This window comes from Amphiprion ocellaris, chromosome 3 (assembly GCF_022539595.1).
Source record: "Amphiprion ocellaris isolate individual 3 ecotype Okinawa chromosome 3, ASM2253959v1, whole genome shotgun sequence".
NCBI lineage: Eukaryota > Metazoa > Chordata > Actinopteri > Pomacentridae > Amphiprion > Amphiprion ocellaris.
In genome coordinates, this window is record NC_072768.1 from 18,052,265 (window position 1) to 18,074,722 (window position 22,458).

The 22,458-nt window shown below is 42.0% G+C and overlaps 1 protein-coding gene across 2 annotated transcripts in view; it reads right to left on the minus strand.

Annotated features, from left to right (window-relative positions):
- Nucleotides 1–20,203, minus strand: part of si:dkey-82f1.1 (DENN domain-containing protein 2A) — a 34,986-nt gene extending 14,783 nt beyond the window's left edge. The window contains exons 1-3 of one of the 2 annotated variants that reach the window (XM_035940596.2): nt 19,810–20,203; nt 3,444–3,530; nt 30–1,073 (exon numbers count right to left, since the gene is read on the minus strand). In XM_035940596.2, the coding sequence (XP_035796489.2) occupies nt 30–1,073; nt 3,444–3,529 (1,130 nt within the window). In that variant the 5' untranslated portion in view covers nt 3,530; nt 19,810–20,203. The remainder of the gene's footprint in view (nt 1–29; nt 1,074–3,443; nt 3,531–19,809) is intronic. The other variant, XM_023293460.3, reaches the window with a different exon arrangement.
- Between the last annotated feature and the right edge of the window lie 2,255 nt (nt 20,204–22,458).

Sequence of the window (22,458 nt, forward strand, 5' to 3'; positions counted from 1 at the left end):
CTTGTTATTTCCTCTCAGTTTCTTCTTACCTGTTACTACTGTCCCGTGCTTTGTCATTCCAAGGTCTCCTACAAACTCCTGGGGGTGGACACGTAGGTAGAGGTGGAGGAGGAATGGAGGGCAAAGGAGGCAAGTTCCTTTTTCCTTTTCCCAAACAAGGCCCTGAAGATGGGGTAGTGGGCGGTGTGTGGTGCTGGAAGGTTCTTTGAGGTTTAGGTAGGGGGTTTATAGATGGAGCACCTGGCTCACTGTATACGTTCTCTAAATCCCCCTCCCTTCTCCTCCGTGACCCACCTGGTCGAGTCATGTCAAAAGTTCCAAAAATGGGCTCATTGGCCCTCTTTTCTGTTTCCTCCAGCTCCTCTTTTGAAGGAGGGCAGAAGTAATTCCCTGGAAATGCCAGTGAAGGTCTGTCAGGAACCTCCTTTGTTGCCTTCTCCAGTTTCTTGACATGAGTTAAAACTGACTTCTTGTCTTGGGGTTGTTCTGTTGGCTTGGAAGCCCGAAACCCCCTCTCCAAAATCACTTCTCTGTCTTTGTTTGTTAGGCCTTCTGGAGATTTAGGCCTTGAATCCCCCAGCTTTCCAACATTCTCCTTCCCTGAGTCTTGTCTGTCCCAGCTGACAAACCTCTTGCTATCTGTCCTTTGCACCTCTGAAGCTTTGGATTCCTTTTTCCTCACTGTCTCAACTTCCTTCTGCGTTGCACTTAGCGGACATGTCCCTGTAAGAGTGATTGGGACAGGCTCTTTTTTGCCCTCCCATTGTGATATCTTATCACGGATGCTGGCAGTCTTGGCTCCTGCTGGGCTCTTGCTGTGGTTCAGTTTACCACACATCCCGTTTTCCATGTTTGGAGTCCGCGGGTCAGTGGTGGTGGTAGTTCTCCTGTGAGTCAGCATGGTGTCAGGGGGACCTGGGCTGTCGCTCAGGCTGAGTAGAGGGGAGAGGGGCGGTTTGATGGACACAGGAGTGCCCCTCCGCTCTCTGTCCCCTGGTGACCCACACACCTCTTGGGGCTGGGGCACCGTAGACGATGGAGCCTCCCCGACCTTCAAGCCACAGCACTGGAGACTAGAAAAGAAATGCACAGAAAAAATATAATTTTATTTAAGTGCCATGCAACCACAGGAGCCAAGTGGATATATATAAATATAAAACAAAAATAAAGCAAGAAAAGACATGGTGCTGTATCCACACATGATCAGACATAATATAATTAAACTCTAAAATTTAAACATAGAATACTGTGAAACATTAATGATAATCTTACAACAAAAAATCTTAGAAAGCAACCTGCCAATTAGAGAGGCAAAGATTACTTCAATAAACTCAGGCCCACTCAAAAATGTTATCTGCTCTTAAAGCAGGGAAAAAGTATTTAATATCAAATGAAAAAAAAAAAATCAGAAAGTCAAATCAACCAAGGTTTAGAAAGGATGATCTCAACATCTGGCTCACCATAGATCAATATCTTACAACTTCGCTATGGCAGTTCTTAAATAAGATATTGCAGTCTGGGGTGGAGCTAAAGAATATTTCAAGATTAAAAGGATCGAACATCACCTGTCAATAACAAGATGTACACAGACGGTGAAGAAGCAACGAAAGCAAAGAGACAGACAAACTATGCAAAGACTTTTCTCTTAGTGAGTGGGCAGTGCTAACTGTGCACATAAAATAACAGAGGGAGAAAGCACATTGCACGTTGTCAACTCCAATAATTTATTGTGCAATTATTTTGACAGAAATGTCCGCTGCTGCCTTCAGTGCACATAGCAGAGCATTATGCATCCCACACCTCTTAAAACTGGCCACGCATTCTGAGGAATAACAATTACATTCAAATAGATCTTTTTTTTATGGGGTAAACAAGAATTCTTGTTAAAAGAGCTCAGACATCTGCTTGGTGCCTCTGTTTCAGCTGTGAATCACTCCTGGAACATTACTGGGTCATGACTGTTTGAACTCTGGGTTTGGGGGTCAAAGTTTACAAGCTACACACAGCTATTTCTGGAGAGGAGGTACAAGTATACACAAATGAGGGGAGAGGCCGAAGTGTGGACGTGCATCTTTTCTTTTCTATTCCTGACCCACAAAACTCTGTTTTGGCGCAAAGCCCATTCATCAAATGATTGAATTTCCAACAAACAGGAAACGCGACTTCTGATGACATTGCTGGATGCGAAAACCAACAGTCATGCAATTCAGATGAAATCTCATGAGGAATTATGGATTCAAGTCTCATCAGAGTTTTAAAGAGAAGGCAAAACTGGATGTTGTAACTGCCGAGGAAATTGAATAATTATCTTCTAAATTGCTCTGGGTTTTATTAGTGTGGCCCCTCCCTCTTTTCTTTCTCCCTTCGTGTTCCTCGGGTGAAACAGCAGTATTTATTAAGCATGAAGCAACAGAGGGGAAAAACTAGGTCAAACAGAAAAGCCAAGTCAAGGAGAGCGGGAAAAGGCAAAGGGTTCGAGTGAGTGTTTATAGAAAAAGTGGAGCAGGCAGAGGAGGAAATCAATACTGTTTTTCCTCATCAATTCAAAACACACTTGTTGTGGTAAAAGTAGAACAGACTAAATTGAAGGTTTTAAAAAATGCATGCTACAGAAATCCTGCCTATCATCTATGGCCATAGATGGGTAGAGGATTTGGGTCATTGAGGATGGAGGAGGGAGGGGGTATGAAGGCACAAAAGCATTTCTGAACAACTCAGCAAACACAGGGCCGGCATATAAAATACAGCATTTGAAATGGACAATTCCCCAGTAGAAATATATTTGGCTTGTGAGCGATGGTAACTGACATGAGAGATTCTCAAAACAACAGACTCTGAAATCTTCCACTAGATAATCCCTGCTATTGGAATGAATCAGAATCCCTTCATTATAATCTAAATAGCACTATTGAATATTGCAAGGATGACAGAAGGGACCTTAGAGAGTGGTCATGGAGGCATTAGACGGTGGCAGCAGGGGGGCAGTAACAGTATCCAGATGCCAGATGGCTAACTTTGCCCTGTTCTGCTCTCTCGCCCTGCTATTGTTATACTGTTGACCTTAATGGAAAGGGGCGTCTCCAGCTTGCTTAAGAGCAGTACAGAGCTGAATGATGGCTATGGGAACATGTTTTACATTTCTGACAAGTTATAGCCAGCTTGTTAGGTCCACTACTGCAAGCAGTGACAGTGGCCTGAAGAAAAGGCAATGACCCTGGCTTCTTTTGAGTACTTAAGAGTCACAGTTCACCTTATAATGACAGGTGAATGTTTGAAAATGCTACATATTAAAAGTGCCTTGCTTAAGACAACAACAGTGCGATTTTAAAAATTACCAATGCCAAAGTAGAGCTGACAGTGACAAGTAAGAATCAAATTATTACTATAAGAAACTTCATGAGGAAAAAATGGTAAATTAGTTCCTTTGCTCTGGAGGCACCTACCCGTTGACTGATTGGTAGATACAGTTGTCAGTGTTTGTACAGAGCAGCAGGGCCCTCCCACCAGTCATGGTGCTAGCAGCTGGCATCCTGCACAGACAGACAAAGAGACAGAGTCAGTTAGTAGAATATATGTGTATAATAGGGTGAGCCCACTGTTTGGACAAAAAGCTTGATGAAACATGCATGCAGACTTACAGATTATGACGTTGCAAAGAAAAACATTAACAAGTCAAACTGTTACAGAACATAACTGAAAGTATTTCAGCTGGTATATTTCTACTAAATATATGAAGATAATATATAAAATTGGCAGACACGAAGACTGACAAACAAGGGTTGGGTCAAAGGAAGAACTGCTTCCCCAGGACTCCTTAGGGAGTTCTAGTGTGTGAATGTAAACTACCAAATGGCTCAAACAAACCTCTTATTCCTGTGGTTACTAGTACGTATTTTAAAAGAGAGCTGCAGAGAAGCAGACCTCACAGGTTGCACGGCATCCTACCAAACTGCCATTCCCCACTTGGTAAGTAATTGGAGGATACAGCTGAAAACAAAGCTTAACCAGCTTGCCAACAGGTATAAACATGCATTAGGTTCCATCACTCATGTGGCATTATGGAAAAAACGTATGGAAAATACAAAAAACTCCACACTGTAATACAATTAAGCTCCGTTAGAAATACCTCAGTGGTATAGAGAGAGGGGCACTCAGTTCAGTTTTTTAGGCTGTCCTTAGGGTTTGTCTTTTTCCACTTGCCAGATTAAACTTTGTTTTCGCATGTCTGTTCTTCTCTGCAAATTTTCCTTTCATTCCAGAAAATAGCTTCCTTAATTTGCTGTGTATCCGTCAGCCAGACATTTATCTCTGTCCTTTAATATGGACAAGTAGTGCCAAGGCAAGTGTGACAGGACATGCTCTACCAGTTTCAAATTAATACTTTGTCCATTTGTCAGAGTATAATGAAACCAGATCCACTTGGAGCGTAGCGAGACCATCCATATGAAACATCGAATTAGAGCCGCTGGTGCACAATGCTTATGTATTGGACCCTAAACACCGGTGGAGGGCTGGCATGCAGCAAAAGGCCCTGCCTCTGTCTGGCAAAAATGTAGTTAACACAACAAAGAGGGATAGGTCAGGGTCAGCTTCTGTTGTATTCATACAACATTCAACTCAGAGAGACACTAATACATGCTTTGCCACCCTGCTGCATATTCAAACACGAAACCTCCTATAAAAACACACCTACATAGACCTACACATCCTGCCAAAGAGTTCATATGCCAGACCAACACATGGATTTGTGTGTGTGACTTCTACCAGATGTGCTGGGATACTTTAGGGTATTCGCAGGCCGTTAAACATTTCCTGAGCACTGCCTTGCCCAACTCCCCCCTCTATCCCTCTCGCTGTAACCCTGCATTAGCTAACCCTGACACTTCTCTTCCTTGCCCCTGACGAGGAAATGTGAGCCTAATTCAGCCAAATTCCATAAATTGTTGTCCTAACTGGCCGTGAGGCAGAAATGTCAGAAAAAAGCCACAAATTCAGTAGATTACGTAGAAAAAAAAATTGGCTAAAGAGCTGAACTCTTCCCTGGGCTAATAACATAATTGGCCCTCTGGGTCCAGTGTTTTGGAATGATTCTGGGCTTGTATGTTCTTCTCTTTGAGAATAAAAGAACAAATGGACACTAAGGAAAAACTGTGGTCTCGTCTGACAAGAATTAGTCAACAAGTACAATATGTCATTTTTTAGCTTCTAGTTTTGCTCATAGCTCAAGCCATTCATTCCTTTGTCTTTAGTCTCACATCAGTCCGAGGCCTAACCCTCCAGAGAGAAGAGAAAGGAGGAGGAGGAAGGTTTGCGTCAGCCATCCACTGGCCTGTAGCCCTAAATTATTTTCAGATGTGAGCCAAGCGGGGGTCACATGTTTGAGGGGAAACATCAACCGATTTTTTTCGTCCTCCCCCCTGATGATTTTCTCCTTACAAAAAAACCTAACACAGAAATGAAGAACAGAAACCCTGCGTGGAAAGGAGGGTGGGCAAGAAGGACTCTAAAAAATGTATAGAGTCTTCTAGTTTTACAATAATTAAACTGTATAACTTTTACAGCTTAATTTTTTTTCTGAGTTGGGAAGGGTGTTGCATGTCACGGGGGAGAGGAAGGATGGGAGATATGAACAGAGGGAGCAAAGCACAGAGTAGGGGGGTTGGGCAGACAGGGGTTGTCAAAACGAAAGAGGAAAGTGGATATTGCAAAGAATAATATAAGTATACTGTTGCACTGTGAAAACAGTGCAGGCTTTTAGGCTATCCCACTTCATTGTTTGGAGCCCCAAGGCCAAAATAGAAAGTGCTTCTCAGTGGAGATTCTAGTGCCTTAAAAGGTAACTTGGTATTTTCACACAATTCTGACTTACTGGGCTTGAACATGTCTGAAACTAGACTAATACAAACAAGAGAGTGCTTCCCAGCACTCGCCTGAACCTGACAAGCAGTAGTGGATTCGCATCTTGTAAAAGCAGTAAATTTGACAGCATTGCTAGTTTTACAGCGTTCAGTTACTGAGGAAACTCTTTTCGGGAGGAAGCAAAGGCTTTTGTCTCCTACAGCTATTAGCAACTATTGTTAACACTGACCCCCAGAGCAAGATGGTCACCATAACAATACAGAGGCTGAGGGAAGCCATCTGCTGAGGCCAATAAAAACATCACAGGAAACTGCAACCCAAAAGATCTCTACCTGCCCCGCCCCCTTCAGCCTGTGTCCTGTGAGGTGCAACAGGCCATACATGCTACGACAGAGGAAATGGATGTAGTATTGTTCATCAGCAGCTGGATGGATTGATGCTGGGTGGAGGGGATAGCAGTGGAAAGTTCTTCAGAATGGAAATGATTTGCAATGTTTCTGATATATCTGTTCGCCACTCAGACATATTTATACTAAAACACTGTGAAAAGTCCTGGGAAAAAAAAACCAAAAGAACACTCCTACTACTGGAATCACCTGTTGACTTTATTGTCAGCTGTGGGTTATAGCATTTACAGTATTTCTCAGAAGACTTTTAGATTAAAAAAAAAAAAAAAAAAAAAAGACACAAATAAATTTTATAAAGGTCAAACTCCAGTCCTGGCCACAGATGAAACGAAGACTTTACTAGACAGAGATAACAGTCAGTGGGGTCAGTGGCAGGGCATCAGAGCCAAGCATCAGTTGCATAACAAGCCCTAAAGAGATTTCTATCAGCAATTGGACACTGGATATCTGGGCATGGGCAGATTCTTCTAAACATGCACTGAAATATACTACTGAGAAAAGAATGTTGCTTATTTCCGCCCAACAGTTGAAGCATGGTGTTGTGATGCAGTCATCACTAGTACCTCAGTTATTGACTAACACTGTCTATTCTAAGAATGTACAGTAAAGAGGGAAATGGAGAGAAGGGGTGATGTAATGTATGTGAGCAAGTACAATATATTTGTAAAAAGAAATCTATAGCCACAGGCCTGGAGAAGCTCACTTACCCAGAGGAAAACAATGCTAATTAATCGATTAAGTCGAGATAAATTTGCTATTTTACAGCAGGTGCACCCAAGGGTAGCACATGTGGAGACGATGCTACATGTGTACAAAAAAAAGTGTATGTTTTGCACAGTGGCTATTACAGAAGATTACAGTTGTGCATCTAAGCTTCAGTAGAGAAAATAACATTTATTTTCAGTGTCTTTGCGCAGAGTACTAAGAAATGCAGTCTTTACATATCCCAGCTTGTTTGGAAGCTGGGGTCAGAGTCAGCCGCACTATGGCGCCCCTGGAGCAGACAGGGTTATAGGTCTTGCTCAAGGGCCAAACTGTCAGTTTGGAGGTGCTGGGGCTTGCACCCCCAACGTTACAACCAGTAGCCCAAAGCCTTAACTGCCTAGCTACCATTGCTCCTTACAGAACCTTTGGCTCATGTTGTAGTTTGTCAGCCTAAGGAACAGGTTATGCTCAAAAGATGTGCTGTCCAGTGATATCGATAGGCTGTAAAGTTTTTATAACTATTCCACATGGCCATTTGAAAGAAGGACGAAAAACACATCATCACAGGAAGGGGTAAGACTTGAAAGTCAATTAAATAGGGAGATAATGATGTACAATTTCAGAAAGTCTTTCTTAGAAAGTATTCAATTGTTTGTCCTTGTCCAAAGTGAAACATTCGTGGAAATATTGTAAAAAGAGAGCTAGAAATAAATGATCTGAATCCTGCTCACTTTATCAACCCAGCACACCTAGTGTGCTTCTGGTGAGGCATACAGCTTTAGGCATAGCTGCTTTGCTGGCTTTAGCAGTATTTTTGGCTCAGGTTTTCTCCAGAAGCAAACTGCCACACATACGTAATCAGCTGAAGTGTTGGAAAGATCTCAATTGTTGGAACAACAGCCCAGATGACTGCCAAAATTATCAGTAGCACTATGACCCTAGTATGACAAAAAAAGAGTTACTGTTAGGTTAAAGTTGCAAGTATTTCAGATGTCAGAATGGGTTGGAATGATTGTAACTATTTGCCATCAAGCCACTTTCCAAGGGACGCTACTCTTTCCACAGTGACTCAAAGATTTGGGTGGTCCACAAGCTGGGTCAGTTATGAATTGACTTATGCTGTAACAGCTACCACTTATCAATACTTGTGTGAATTCCATCGTCCGTGATAAACTGCAACATTCTATATTTCTCTTTCTAGTGCTTCTTACCATACAATGCAGGGCAGTGGACTTCAACGGCGATAAATTCAACTGGCCTTTTTAGTTTGTAGCCTCATAGATGATCATTTCTGCTCTTATACTCTGGATATTATCTCAAGTGTTAATGTTTGGTGATAATGCGACAAAGTTTTGCTATTGGAGTGGACTTAATTTTATCATACTATATGCAGGAGGTGCTGTCAATTTTTCATAGTTAGCTTTATCAGACTTTTGGGTTGCTGTCAGCAAGCAGCGGGCTCACTGCTCTTATAGTGCTCTAGAGGCCGGCATGTCTACCTTTTCCCTACAGCTGCTTCTCATAAAGATTTCATCCTCCCCTCCATCCCTCTGTCCAGCCCTGGAGGAACAGCTAACACCATGACATCATCATCCCATGGTTGTTGTTCCCTAAACTGACCTTTTTTTGGGTCTGTCATTTCAGTATACCTAAAAAGGACAAAGCCACTCATAGAACACACTGCATTTCATAGTTATGAGGACTTGAAGTTACACTTAATACAGAAAGCAAGCAAAAACATGAACGTCCTTAAACCACTTGTTATCTTTTGAGTTGGGTTTTACATCACACCTGACTCAAAAGGGAGAGAACACGATAGCTCAAAATGTGAACTACATAAAGCAAAAAAGGAAGATTATTTTTCTTCTCTTTGTTTCTGCACCCAGGCAGAATTGAGGACCCTATCCCCAACAAGATGTGGTTCAGTGTAGCATGTGCCAAAGCCTTGCCTGCAATCAATTTAACACACCACTGCACATTTAGCCAACTCTTTCTGGAATGGCAAACTTGGCTGTTTTTTCCCCTCCCCATCGTTCACTCTAATTTCTCCCTTTCATTCTCTCTCCTTCATTCCCACTCAGTCTTGAAGTTGTGGGGAGAAAAGTATGACAGAGGAGGGAGGGAAGGATAGGAAGGAAGGAAGGAAGGAAGGAAGGAAGGACTGGAACTGGTGTTTAAACTTCTGCCTCTCTCTTTCACAACTGTACTATGCCTTACATACTGCAGATCTGGAGCAGAGATTGTTGATGTACAGCCAATTTGTTTCAAGCACAGTAAGGCTGTCACATCTATCATGTCTAACATGAAGCGTATGGTTTGAGACGTGGGGATTTTACCATGACTGACATGCTGCCTTGACCTGGCTTTGGAGGTTATGCCTGGTTCCTGAAGAAGCAGGAAAGGAGGGTTTGATGGTAAAGGAAAGAATGTATGGAGAGGAAAAGGAGGAGAGGGCCGGACAAATAAAGACAGGAATTTTATCGTGGTTGTGCAGTCTCTTTCACTGTTTCTGTCTTTGTGTCCTGTTCAGGGCCCCTGCTGCTTTCCCAAGCTGATTTCATAGCAAGGCCTTGGACTTCAGCCAAACAGGCCGACTCTGGGACTGTGTATGTATCTGCCGGTGCACGTGACTGCCAGACAGAAAATGTGTTACAAGTAGTACACTCATCAACGCACACACACAAACAGTGCAATTGCTGACCATCTCACTGCCCAACGTGCTGTCCAAACCATTGACAGTCCTCTTGGCCTGCTGTGTTGTGTCCCACTGGCCCTCCACTTCCTCCTGTCTCACTTTTCTCTCCATTGTAAGAGGAGGATGGACGTGAGACAGCATTGAAACTAGGTTAGCCACAGAACCAGACAGGAACTGAAGGGGGATACCACAAACAATTAATTTCTCCCTGCCTGTTTTTTGCTTATCAATCCATTCTAAATATAACACAAGTATCCATTGTTGTAATTCTAATGCCACACATATAGCATTTCTTGTTATTGTGGTTGTCGCTTACAACAGAGACTGCTGACGGCTTGGGTGTCTACAGTGTGTCCCGCTGGGAGCTGGAGCTATGGGCCAAAATATTACCTCAGAAAATGCATAAACAAATCTTAATTATGACTGGGGTCACAAAGAAAGCCACTATGGATGTAATTATGGTGCACAGACACAACCATAGGACAAAATGCTACCCCATTTGGTAGACTTCTTATGCAAGAAATGAATATTTATTTTCTTGTTTGTCTTACACATATATCACACAGGAAATGCGATGTGATTTGCAGGAAGAGGAAGTAACAGTAACCTCCTGAAATGAAGTCATCAGTCTTTTGCACATAAAGTTTTCTTTCTTAACAATTCACCAACTACAGTAAGAGCTTGAGTTTGTTGCTGATATATGTGACAGATCCGACGGCCACAAGGTTAAAATGGCAAAAAACGGAAGGAAAACGCCACACAAACTCAGCAAAATCCTCCTAAAAGTCCTTCTCACTCCCTCCACCTGTCAAGAGTTTACAAATGACCCTTCCCTAACAGTTTAACCACAGGCTTTTAATGGGGAAGGCCTCCCTTTCCTTTGGAGTTTGTGGCTTCCATTCCACATTCCACTGACTGCAAACAGTGTGGCTTGCAGGCTAACGATGCACTAAAGACTTATATGTAATAGGCCCTTCTAAAAAATCTAGTTTGGAGAGAAAGATTTCAATACTGTTCGCCTGCAAAAAATGAAAATCAAGTGGAGCTTTTGAATAAAGACGAGTCTTTTTTTAAACCTCTCCTGGCCAGTGGAAAACTGAATATTACATGAATTCTTCCATGTCAACAAGTTACCTATCACTGGTGTATTGAGATGCCTCAGTGAAGTGAAGCTTCACAGACAGGATCATTCGAATGAGAAGCGAGGGGAGGAGGGTGAACCCGTCTTGGAGGCAGAGAAAACAAATCTCTCTATATCTTCCCCCCATCTAGAAGAGGTTGGGTGTTGTGTTTCTTCTCCTTGCAGAGGTGGAGCATCTGTCGTCCAACTCCCTCCCATGGACATGTCAGCCCCTCCTCCCCACAGACAGAAAGCTCCCATCAGCAGAGCTCCTGACTCATCCCCAGTCTGCTCCCAATTACCCTGCTGGCTCCACAGACCAAGTGCCATGCCAACACATCCCTAGGCCCACTCTTAAACAGCTCTGACTTTGGCCTATATAACTCCATCTAATACTGCCTGTGTCAAATCAAAAAATCCACATTTGGTACCTTTACCGCTGAAACACCATTGCATCTCCAGCCAACCTTGAAAAATTTAGTTTTACAGAAGGTCAAAGTGTGCCTAAACAAAAGTGCTTGTTGGTCCAACAACAGACTCTAAGCCCCAATGTGATGTGGTGTAAGCGGGGGGGGGGGGGATTTTCATAACTTTCTGAAAAAACAATCTGACAGTTACAGCAGCCTGACAAATTGGCAGAAAGTTAGAAAGCAGGCAGGGGTTTAGGTTCTTTATTTCCATTCTTCACATAGCTACCGTTGAGACGGCTCCCTTGTGCAACCAAGTGCATCAGCATGACTACAAAAGATGCACAGCCAATTTCTATTGTTTCTATTCATAATTTATTAGCAATGCCAGCAACATGGCTTGAGGGATAGAAACACCAATCTGTTGCTCAGCTGGTCGCATGGTCATTTGCACAGTTTGTCCACCACTTTAGTCCAGACATATATATCTCTGCCACTATTTGATGGATCGCAGATACAAGCAGCTGAAATGAGTTTCCTCTGTAGGGTGGCTGGGCTGAGCCTTAGAGATAGGGCGAGGAGCTCAGACATCAAGAGGGAGCTCGGAGTACAGTCGCTGCTCCTTTGCATCGAAAGAAGCTACATGAGGCATCTGATTAGGATACCTCCTGGGTATCTCACTTGGGAGGCACGTCCAACTGAGGTGAGACACTATGGTAGACCCATAATTCAAAGGAGATGCATTACATATCTCATCTGCCCTAGGAAAGCCTTAAGAACCCCAGAATGAGTTGGAAATCGTTGGGGAAAGGGACATCTGGAATGCCTTGCTTAGCCTACTGCCACTGCAACCCGATTCTGGATAAGCGGATGGATGCTGGACAGATGGCAAAAAAGAATTCTACAGATATCCATCTTCCCTTGAGGATTTATGACTTTACTGATGCCCTGAGCTTTCCTCTAGCACTGCCAGCAGATCAAAGTTTAGACTAATCATGTAAAATATCTCAGCATCTACTTGATCTATTACCATAAGTACCACATGCCTAAGAATAGCCTCACAGCTACTTTAGAAAGGTTTTAGACTCCTCCTTCTTTTGAAGGTATTTTTGATTTTATTCATGTTGTACCATAAAGGTATTCTGTATTTTAATACTCTGCTACCCCTTTAAATTTTTCTGTATTTAGCTCTTTTCATTCTAAAGAAAAACGAGCAATCGCTGTGGACTCACAGTGCAGTATGAAAGAAGACTTTGGTCTAGATGCACCTGTGGTTGGACCACTGCGGTTGCAGCAAATATAAATCATCACTGACAGAGTAAGTAAGGTCACTGACAGGAAACCTCATCAAAGTAAAAGAAGCCATGGAGCTCGTCTTGGCAATGAGCCTTAATATTTGGCAGGTAGTGATGAATTTCAATGGATGGGGTAATTTTTTAACATCCCCAGAGTAATATGCCAGGTGATGGACACGCACACTTTCTGCTGTCTGCAACCACAGCTGTATTCTATTTCACAAAACTCTAAAACATAGGAGATAACCATGGCACATTTCCCACCAGAGACAATACCTGTCTCTGCTGCTAACAACATCCACAGGGCCTGGATTTTACAAACAACTGAGGACGTACCACCTTATACACTATCATTCATAGGGGAAAAAACTCTTAACAGTGAGCAGTATTTACAGCTATCTGATACTTTTTGGTGACGCACAATACGGGATTTTTAAGACCAATTGTAAAACCTTTCCCCTCTCAAACAGGTTCAGCCACAGTGAGTGGAGCTACACATCCTCTCAACAATAATCTGGCTTCTTTAGCACACTAACATTATTCTCTGGGCCCCAGATCAAATTTCTCCTCCAAGCCACAGTCTTTGAGCTGAGCTTCAATGTCAAAATCTTCTCCTCTCCCTCTCCTTCCTGTTTTTTTTTCCTTGTTTCATATTTTAAGGGTTCCACTTGAGAATTCCCACCAGAGCTCCCCCAGCCCATCCCTGCTCCCCTGCTCCTCTGCATGCCTGCACAGAAACAGATTTTTATAATTCACCCGCTGATCCCCAGGGGAGCTGAACAAGGCGAGAGCTTGGGAAAGTGCTCTTCCGGAGTGTAAACTCCAGAGTCAGAGCCGACGTTTTTGACCTCCACACACCCCTTGACCGACAACTGTAAGCCTCGGCCAAGACCGCCAGTGGATGATGAACTGAGCAAAATGGAGAGCGGTGTTTTGCACCAATGAAGAAAGCCAAACCAAATCGATGTAACAACGCGCATTTCCATTGTTATCTCTTGAGGAAACTCAGGACAAATTGTACTCAACACAAGAAAAAATACTTTGTAGTTTGTATTTTAAGCAGTTAATAAGTTCTTTGTTGTGTACATCTTTGTTGACTTTGTTGCTGACAGATTATTGTTTCATTCAGTAATTTTATTATAAAGAAAGACTTGAATTGAAAAGATCCAAAAGCAAGCTATTTAACAAAAGCTGATCAGTCTGAGAGACCCTTAAGTATGTACATATCCCAAAGAAAAGAAACAAAAGATAGTCACTGCACATTTCACAGACTGCCCATAGCAAACAGCATTTCTGTTGCTCTGATTTATCATTTCTGCAGAAACCTCCAGCAATATAACAATAACAATGAGAAGCTTTCTAACTTTCTAAACTAGACACTTTTACAAAATTCTAAATGACTCATGTAATATTGACACAATTCTCATAGACACAACTTCACATTATATAGCAGTATGATAAAGAATTAGATTATCACAACTATAATTACACTGGAGACAGACAAAGAGAAAACTACTACTTTCCCTGCTCTAGGACCCAGCAAGACAGTGTTTAGATGTGATTTGGTATGATCAAAGCTCCTCTGTGTCTGCAGTGTGTCTGGAGTATCTACTCATTATGTTGTTACACTTGGATGAACCTCCAGATACACCATTGTTTTAATTGTCATTAGAGAGTCAATCCCCAAATTGACAGGTAAACAACATTCTTCTCATTTTGAATTATGTCTGTGAGAGAACGCTTGAAGAAAAAAAGACTGAAACTACTTGAATTATTCGAAGGGCATTCCTGCTACTTCTTTTCCATCTCAAATACTACACACGTAGACACACACACTACACACAAGCAAAGTAACAAAGCATGCAATAACCTTTTCCCATTTTGCTTGGAATGCTCATTATAACAAGGCAAAAATGAAATCAATGATCTGCACAGCAACATCAGAATTACACTTTGAACCCAAATGGACACATTCCTTTCCAGAAGACTGGGGATGTTAAGCAAACAGAAAATTCACATTCATGCTTAAATACAGTGTGTGTACTGTCGATGTGTGGATATGTCTTTGTATCCGTCTGTCTGTGCATGTTCTGCTCTACATTTCCATGCCTTTGTTGGGTCTGTGTGTGCCTGTTTTCCTGGATGTGTTTGTGTGTTTTGTGGAGTGCGTGTGTGTTCGGGTCTATGCCACAAGCTGCCAATGGGCACAAGCTGCAAAGCCACACAAAGCTGGCAACACTGGGGTTTTGGATGGTGCTCATCAGCATTGGTTTCCCATGATGATACTCCAAGCCCACATCCAACACCCTGCCATTTAACTGTAGCGGCCTCTGTCTATATTCTTCTCTCCAGACTGAATCCTACGAGAGATTCACATTCTGTACTGTGGTTAGTGTAAACAACACAGCAGGATAGAAATTTGGCCTGCCATGTCCTGTTAAATGTCCCAATTAGAGTCACAGCAACCATTTTCTCTCAAGGCATGATCCGATTTCTTCTACTCAGTCATGTAGCAGAATGTCAGACAGAGCAACAGCTTGCAAGCGACCGACTGAAGAAATAGTATGCACATATGTGCATCAGGGTTAACGGTGCATTTAATGAAAAATATATGGCCAGCTGCCAAATGGATAGATGACTCCAGTATCCAGTGTAATGGTATGCATTATCCATGCATGAATGCATTTATGTGGGCTGGTTTGACTCTTGCAAGGACAGGGTTACGGGTGTCAAAGATGGTATGCATTACCCATGCATATGTGTATGAGTGTGTGTGAGGAGGGGGTTAGGGGTGTTTTTGATCATGACTGAACCCATGGCCATCGAGCAACATCACAGACAATACCCTCCACCATAACTAGCAAACAAGAGGAATTCTTTGACCATCACCACAGGGCACATTCTTTCAGAGTATGTCACCGTAGTAACCACAGCAGCTCTGAGATGGCAGGAGATTGGCCCGGTGGGTTCTTTAAGTTTCAGGCCACCCTGCAGAGCGCCTGTCAAAAGCTAGTTCCTACAAGAGGAGGGGTGGACGGGATGTAACCTCCTGAAGCCCTGCTGTCACTTTTTGGAGCAGAAAACAATAGAAAAGACAGATGTCACTGGTTGCAACTTCTATCAAACACATATTTATGAAAACTTCCTGAAAGAATGAAGATACAGTTTTTTATCCACTGAAGCAATGGTACATAAATAATTACAGGCTTTATATACACATTCATAAATGTGCTCACACCATTTCAACAAGTTTGTAGAAAGTGTAAAACTTTATCTGCCTGCAAAACAGGCAAGTACTAGTTAATTTTCTTGTAAATTGAAAATGCAGCGTCAAAGTGAAGCTGAGCACTGCTTTCCTGGATGAATTTGGACTCCAGTGACTCATACCAATCAATCAAGACTGATTTCTCCACTTCATTGTGCTTCCAAGAAAAAAAAATAACAAGCTGACTCAGTTGTGAGAGATGACAGACTTGTCACGATATTAAACATCTGGTGCTTGAGTTTTCAGTATTTTTTCCTCTGTACAAAGCATGCATAGTAATAAAACATTCTCTAAACCTCTACTGAGTGGATTGAGGACTTTGTTTTTTGCATGTGTTGGTGTGTCAACATGTGTTTAAGTTGGTGGGTATGATAAAAAATCATGAGTCATGGAGTGTGACTAGATAGATATGCACTGACTGAGAATGCCATAAGTATGAGTGTGTCCATATTTTGGTGTTAAAAAAAACACAAAAGAATGAAAATTACTGAGTCAAAAATGAGAAAAACTAGAGAAAATGTCCAGAGAATGGGTGAGTGTGTGTCTGAGAACACAATGAATCACAGTGGGTGAGTGATGCATTGAGTGTGTGGATATCCTGAGTGATGAGTACAAAGGCACAAATAACAATTTTTCCACTACAGTACACATTGTCTTGCACAGCAGTCGAGCAGACAGTTAGCCTCTGACCCTGACACAGAATGTAAACAACTGACCCACTCTGCCAGACCTCTATACGTATGATAGCAACTCCAGTGCCAGACACACACACACACACACACACACACACACACACACACACACACACACACACACACACACACACACACACACACACACACACACGATGGCTCCACACGACAAGACTGCAGCCCACTTATTATAACCTTGCTGACTAGCAGACAGACAGTCCCTGTCTCTTTATCTCCAACTCTATAAACCTTCTCTCCACAGAGCCAAGGAGTCAGGCAGTCTCAATTCAATAAACTCTCAGCCTTACCCACTTAAGTAAATAGAGCACCACAACAGACAGAAACAGGAGACAGAGTAGAGGAATGTTGATTTGTGCTCAGTAAAACTCCTATTGACCCGCTATAGCTGTTCATTCATTCCACTACGAACATTACGTGCAGAACGTATATTATATCAAATGTCCCAGTGTTGCATGTTCCACAGATTTTGTTCTTGTGTTTAGTGATTGCCCAGCTGGCTGAAGTGCTGTGAAAGACTCAAGAAAGACACTGAAATGGATTATGTCGAACGATTGATAACCATCTGTTACGGGTCACTGCTTATAGGACACAACAGACATTCCTGTTACACTGTGATATGACAAGCAACCGAGCAAGTCCAACTTAAAGGAGCCTTACGGAGATTTTGACCACTACTAGCACTGTAGAGCACAGGTTTGTAGGTGCATGCCACAAGTTAAAGTGTGATATATGACTGGCTTCCTCTGAGAGGTTGGAGACCTTTCTATTTCAGCTAAAAAAAAATGTAAGCAATTTAAAATACTGTTAGTTAGTGGTAGTAAGGTAACTATTCAGTAGTTAAGAAAATGTGTTGTCTTGCAGGTTTCACAATATTTCCAAACAGTTAAACCTTCGTAAATGCTTTTATGAGGTAGGAAATGCATTCAAGATGCTTGGTAGGCCTTGAGGCTGCAAAATCATCAACAAGGTGCATTTAACAGAGTTTTATATAAGTATATATGAGGCATATAAACTTCTTACACTACATTTAAACAATAATTCACCAGACTAATTTAGTTTTGTGTATCATCAATTTTAGAAAAAACTCAGAAAGTCACTATCTAAAAATACAGTATAGTTACCCTGGATGGCATGGCCTTGGGCTCCAGTACAGCTGTGAGGATCCTGGTGTTATTTTGACCAGAACATGTCCTTTAACTCACACATAAAACAAGTCTCTAGGGCAGCCTTGTTTCACCTGCACAGTATTCTAAAAAAAAAAAAGGAACATCCTGTCTCAGAGAGATGCTAAACAACTAGCTCTTGTATATGTTACTTCTAGGCTGGAATATTGTAATTCCTTCATATTAGTATGTGTAACAACTTTTTGAAAAATCTTCAGTTCATCTAAAATGCTGCAGCCAGAGTTCTGACAGGAACTAGCAGGAGATTTCATATTTCTCCCATATTACCATCTCTTCATTGGCTCCCCGTAAAATACTGAATAGAATTCAAAATCCTCATCACACTCAAAGTCTTTAATAAGACTTCATCTTGCCATATTATCCCAATGGAACACTTCTCTCTAAGAGTGTAGGCTTACAGGAGGTAGACACCTCCTCTGCATTTAAAGACATGACTTGAAACATTCTTTTTTTTGCTAAAAGCTCACAGTTTGGGCTGGCAGATAACAATGAACCATCCCATAGTAATGCTGCTATAGGCAAGTGGAAACCATCCCATGATGCACCGACCGTCTTTACTCTCCCTACATTTAGGTTCCACCAATGCATGTCATTAATTAACTTTGTGTTTTTCTGTACCGGTACCTTTCTGCAGGTTTCTGTGGCTCCAGAGCTGCAGGTTTCTGATCGGTGCTTACTAGTCCCAGACCATTGTTTATTGTCCCTCAAATGCTCATCTATTTTCTGTGTGTTTTTTTTATAATGCTGCATGGTCTTCAAGTTAGAATGCAAAGTGTCTTGAGGTGACTAATGTTATGATTTGGTAATATACGAATAGAACTGAAGTGATAAGTAGTCATTCCTGATATACTTCAATCAAATCAAATAGTATGGCCTTTTTATTCATTCACATTCATAAGAATTTAACTGTAGGAGATGCTGTTTTCTGTATCTGTTAACCTATTATGACTTTTGCTACTCAATTCTAATTGTCCACGTTATTAAAATGAAGCCAGAAAGTCAAGTAAAGTTATCCTTATTTATATTTCACATTCAAAAAAAACAGAAGTTGATCCAAAATACATTCCAATTTCAAAACAGCTATTGCTTCTGGTGAAGGTAACACACACGTTTAAAATATATTCTGTCCTGTGCATCAGAAGATCCTCAAAGTCTGAAAGCTGTAGGTAGTTAAATGAATACATATAAACTGTGTAATGCAGCATAAATGCATTGAGTGACTACTTTACAGTAAAATAATCACAGGCAACAATTCTATCATTTACGAAACTACACAGACTTGTACGAGTTGCATGATCTCCTGCATTAATCAAACCCAACTACACAATCTCAGTAATGCCTGGTCATCTGCCTACAAAACGCTGCTTCCAATCATTGGAAAGATGATTTGTTTAAGGCCACCTGAAGCTGACTCCTCAGTCCACCCTGGGGAGGTTTCCACCCCTGGCTGCCTCCTCACAACAATATAGAGAATGCATGAAGAGGTGCCTTTGTTCACCATGAAGAATGCTCATCTCACTTATCCTCTTTTCTCTCTGTCCCCCTCAACAAGCCAGTTAGGAATGTGATGCTTTTAGCGTACTCTCTGAGCGTTCTCCAAATTGTCACCAGACCATGTATCTTTCTTTCCATCTTAATAGTCCGCTGAGAGCTGACAACCAATGAGTGTGCATGTCTGCTGTGTGCTCACGTGTGCACAGACAACTTTGCGAGGTACAGAAGAGCTTCTCGTGGGCAGCTTTAATGGACTTGGTGCAGACAAGTTTGTGACTGCCTACTTGAGAAACACTCAGCGTACTTTAACCGGAGCCACAGCATGAAATACAAACATATACAAAACCACATCCTAACATCGACTATGCATACGGCTTTAAACAAGCACAGATGTACATTCTGTACAAAAACACATCCCTGTTGACACAACCAAGGTCTGGCAAAAGCACATCTGAACTGTGGAGAATATATGAGAAAGGTAGGTGGATATAAATTAATTTCAAACAGAGAGTAAGTTGATTTAGTTGACTCATTGCTGATAAAGATTAAAGGTAGGTATGGAAAAAGTTTTCACTCATGCTGTTTTTGAGTAAATAAAAAGAAAACCATTTAAAAACACACAACACCAAACACAGGGACATTTTGAATCTTTTAAATAACCTTACCTTTCTGAGCTGGGTGGGCCCTGCTGAAGTGCTCTGGGAGTAGTTTCTCATTTTGCAAAACCTGACCCCGCAGAAGACAGCATCCACTTGCATGGCTCCTTTCCTTCAGTTTAGTTTGTCTTCTTGCCTCTCTCTCTCTCCCTCACTGTGGACACCCCTACCCCTGCCTCTGACTTCTCTCACTTTGCATTGCTCCTGCCAGTACCTCCCACATAAGCGCACAGAGAAAGACACCGCTCCGAGCGCACAAAAAGTTTGAAAAAGACACAAAGTCAGGGATATCCCTCCTCCCGTCCAGCCTCCGGGCTACAATGTTTACAGCTCTTTCTCCACTCTGGCTCTCAAACACACACACTTTCTGACTCACTGCTATCTCTCAATGACACTGACTCCTTCTCTTTCTCTCTCCCTTTCTCAAAACTTTTCCCACCCCTCCTTCCCTTAAGCCAGCCCCCCATCCCTTCTCCCTTCCTCCCTCCTTCTCCCATCTCTCTCTCTCCTCTCTCTCTCCATTTTCCATCATCGCCCCACTCCACATCCCCTCCCACCCACCTAAACCCCCCACTGCTGAACTAATCTGCAGCTGGCCGGGTGATTGGAGCCCTAGTTGCTGGGGAAACCAAGTGTCCTGTTCAGAAAAAAAAAGAAAGAAATGAAGGAATGGAGCAGGAAGGGGCAAAGCTGAGCACAACTGAACACATAAATAAAAGCCTCCTCTGGGAGGCAATTAAAGAAGCCCAAGGGCCACTCTTCCTATCTCACTGTGGGGACAACATGTTCATCTATTTTATCTCTTCAAGATTTTGTTGACGGGTTCACATGACCCAAACAGCAGCAACAACAACAACAACCACAAGTAGTGTAGAAGAATAAGTAGTGTGCGCTAAATGCTGCTTGTGGTGAGACTTCAGAGAGAAAATGGTTTGGCAGCGCTTGAGTTGATTACTACTGACTTCTCCTCAGTCAGAAAATACAAACTGTGGAGTGCAGCTCACCATCAGGCCCTGGGCTGCAGAGCAACTCAAAGGTCCAGTGGAAAGAGCGGAAAAGAAAGTGAGAGAGCAGGAAACAAGACTGGACAGGCATACTGATGACCAGGGTGATTAACAATTAACCTGTTCAAGCCCACGGGCCGTCTTTGCTAGGTCTATTATTGGAAACATGTGCAAACAAGCCTACAATCTATTTTTTTTTTTTTGTAGGAATATGGTTGCTAAATGAAGTTCAAGACATTTTCATATTTCCATCTAATGAAAGAGTACAGTCACTGAAGTGACATCTTAGATTTAAATATTTCACACAAAAGTACTGCACTGTAAAGCAGTTCAGTGAAACTGGGGCTAAGAGACTGAAAACTAGTGATGAAGCAATTAGTAAAGTAATTAACAACAAACATTTTTCTTCACCATCAAAAGGCACTCAGAAACTAGGGGAAACTCAGAATGAGAAGACAAGTTTCTGAGAGTCAACAGCATGCGTGACAGATGGCTCACAGGGCGACAGCTTCGACCACAGCTTAATAGTGGCTGTAGTGAGCAAGTCTCAGTTTCAACTGTGACGAGAAGACTTGGAGCTGCAGGATGACAGGTCGAGTTGCAGCAAGAAAGCCATTGCTAAGACGTCAGAATAAGAAAAAGAGGCTTGTCTGGTCCATGAAACACCACCAATGGACTACAGAGGGCTGGAAGAAGGTATTATGGACTGAAGAATCAAAATTTGAAATCTTTGGTTCACCAGGAAGGATCTTTGTACGCCGTTGAGTAGGAGAAAGGATGGTTCCTCAGTGTTTGACATCAACTGTCAAACATGGAGGAGGAAGCGTGATGGTCTGAGGCTGTTTTGCTGGATCCAGGGTCAGTGACTTGTACAAAGTGAGCAGTAACCTGAACCAAAACGGCTTCCACAGCATTCTGCAGCACCATGCAGTATCCTCTGGTATGTTCCTAGTTGGTCAGTGATTCATCCTACAGCAAAATAATGACACAAACCATAAGTCCAAGCTATGCCAGAACTACCTTAGGAAAAAAGAACAAGATGGTAAGCTTGAAAACACGGAGTGGCAGCACAGTCTCCAGACTTAAACCCCATGGAACTGGACAGAAGAGTGAAAGCAAAGCAACCTACAAGTGCCACACATTTATGGGAACTTCTGCAACAGAGTTGGGAAGAATTTTCTGAAGAATATTTGATTTCAAAAGAATGTCATAAGTGTGTTCAGCCGTTATATCTGCCAAAGATGGCTACTTTGATGACTGAAAAGTTTAGAATACATTTTGGTTTCTAAATGGATTTTTTTTAACTTCATTTGTTTATTTGTTCTATGCTTTCATTTCAGAGTACAGTGAGACATTAACATGCATAATTTCCATTAAAAAAATTGAAAAATTTGGGTGTTCTAAGATGTTTGACCAGTAGTGTATGTTGTGTCAGAAATTAAATTCAAATTTTAAGGTCAAAGCTTATGCACCATAATTTTTACAAGCTTTACAAACAGTTTGTTGTAGACCAGTTCCATCAAATCTTGTAGATGTGTTCTTGATATTGTGTCCACCCTGTGTTGATGTTGACTACAAGCGTGGAAAAATGTTTTCATCTTGACTTGACACTTAGAATAAGGGGAACTGGAAACAATGTGGTTGAATGTTGTGA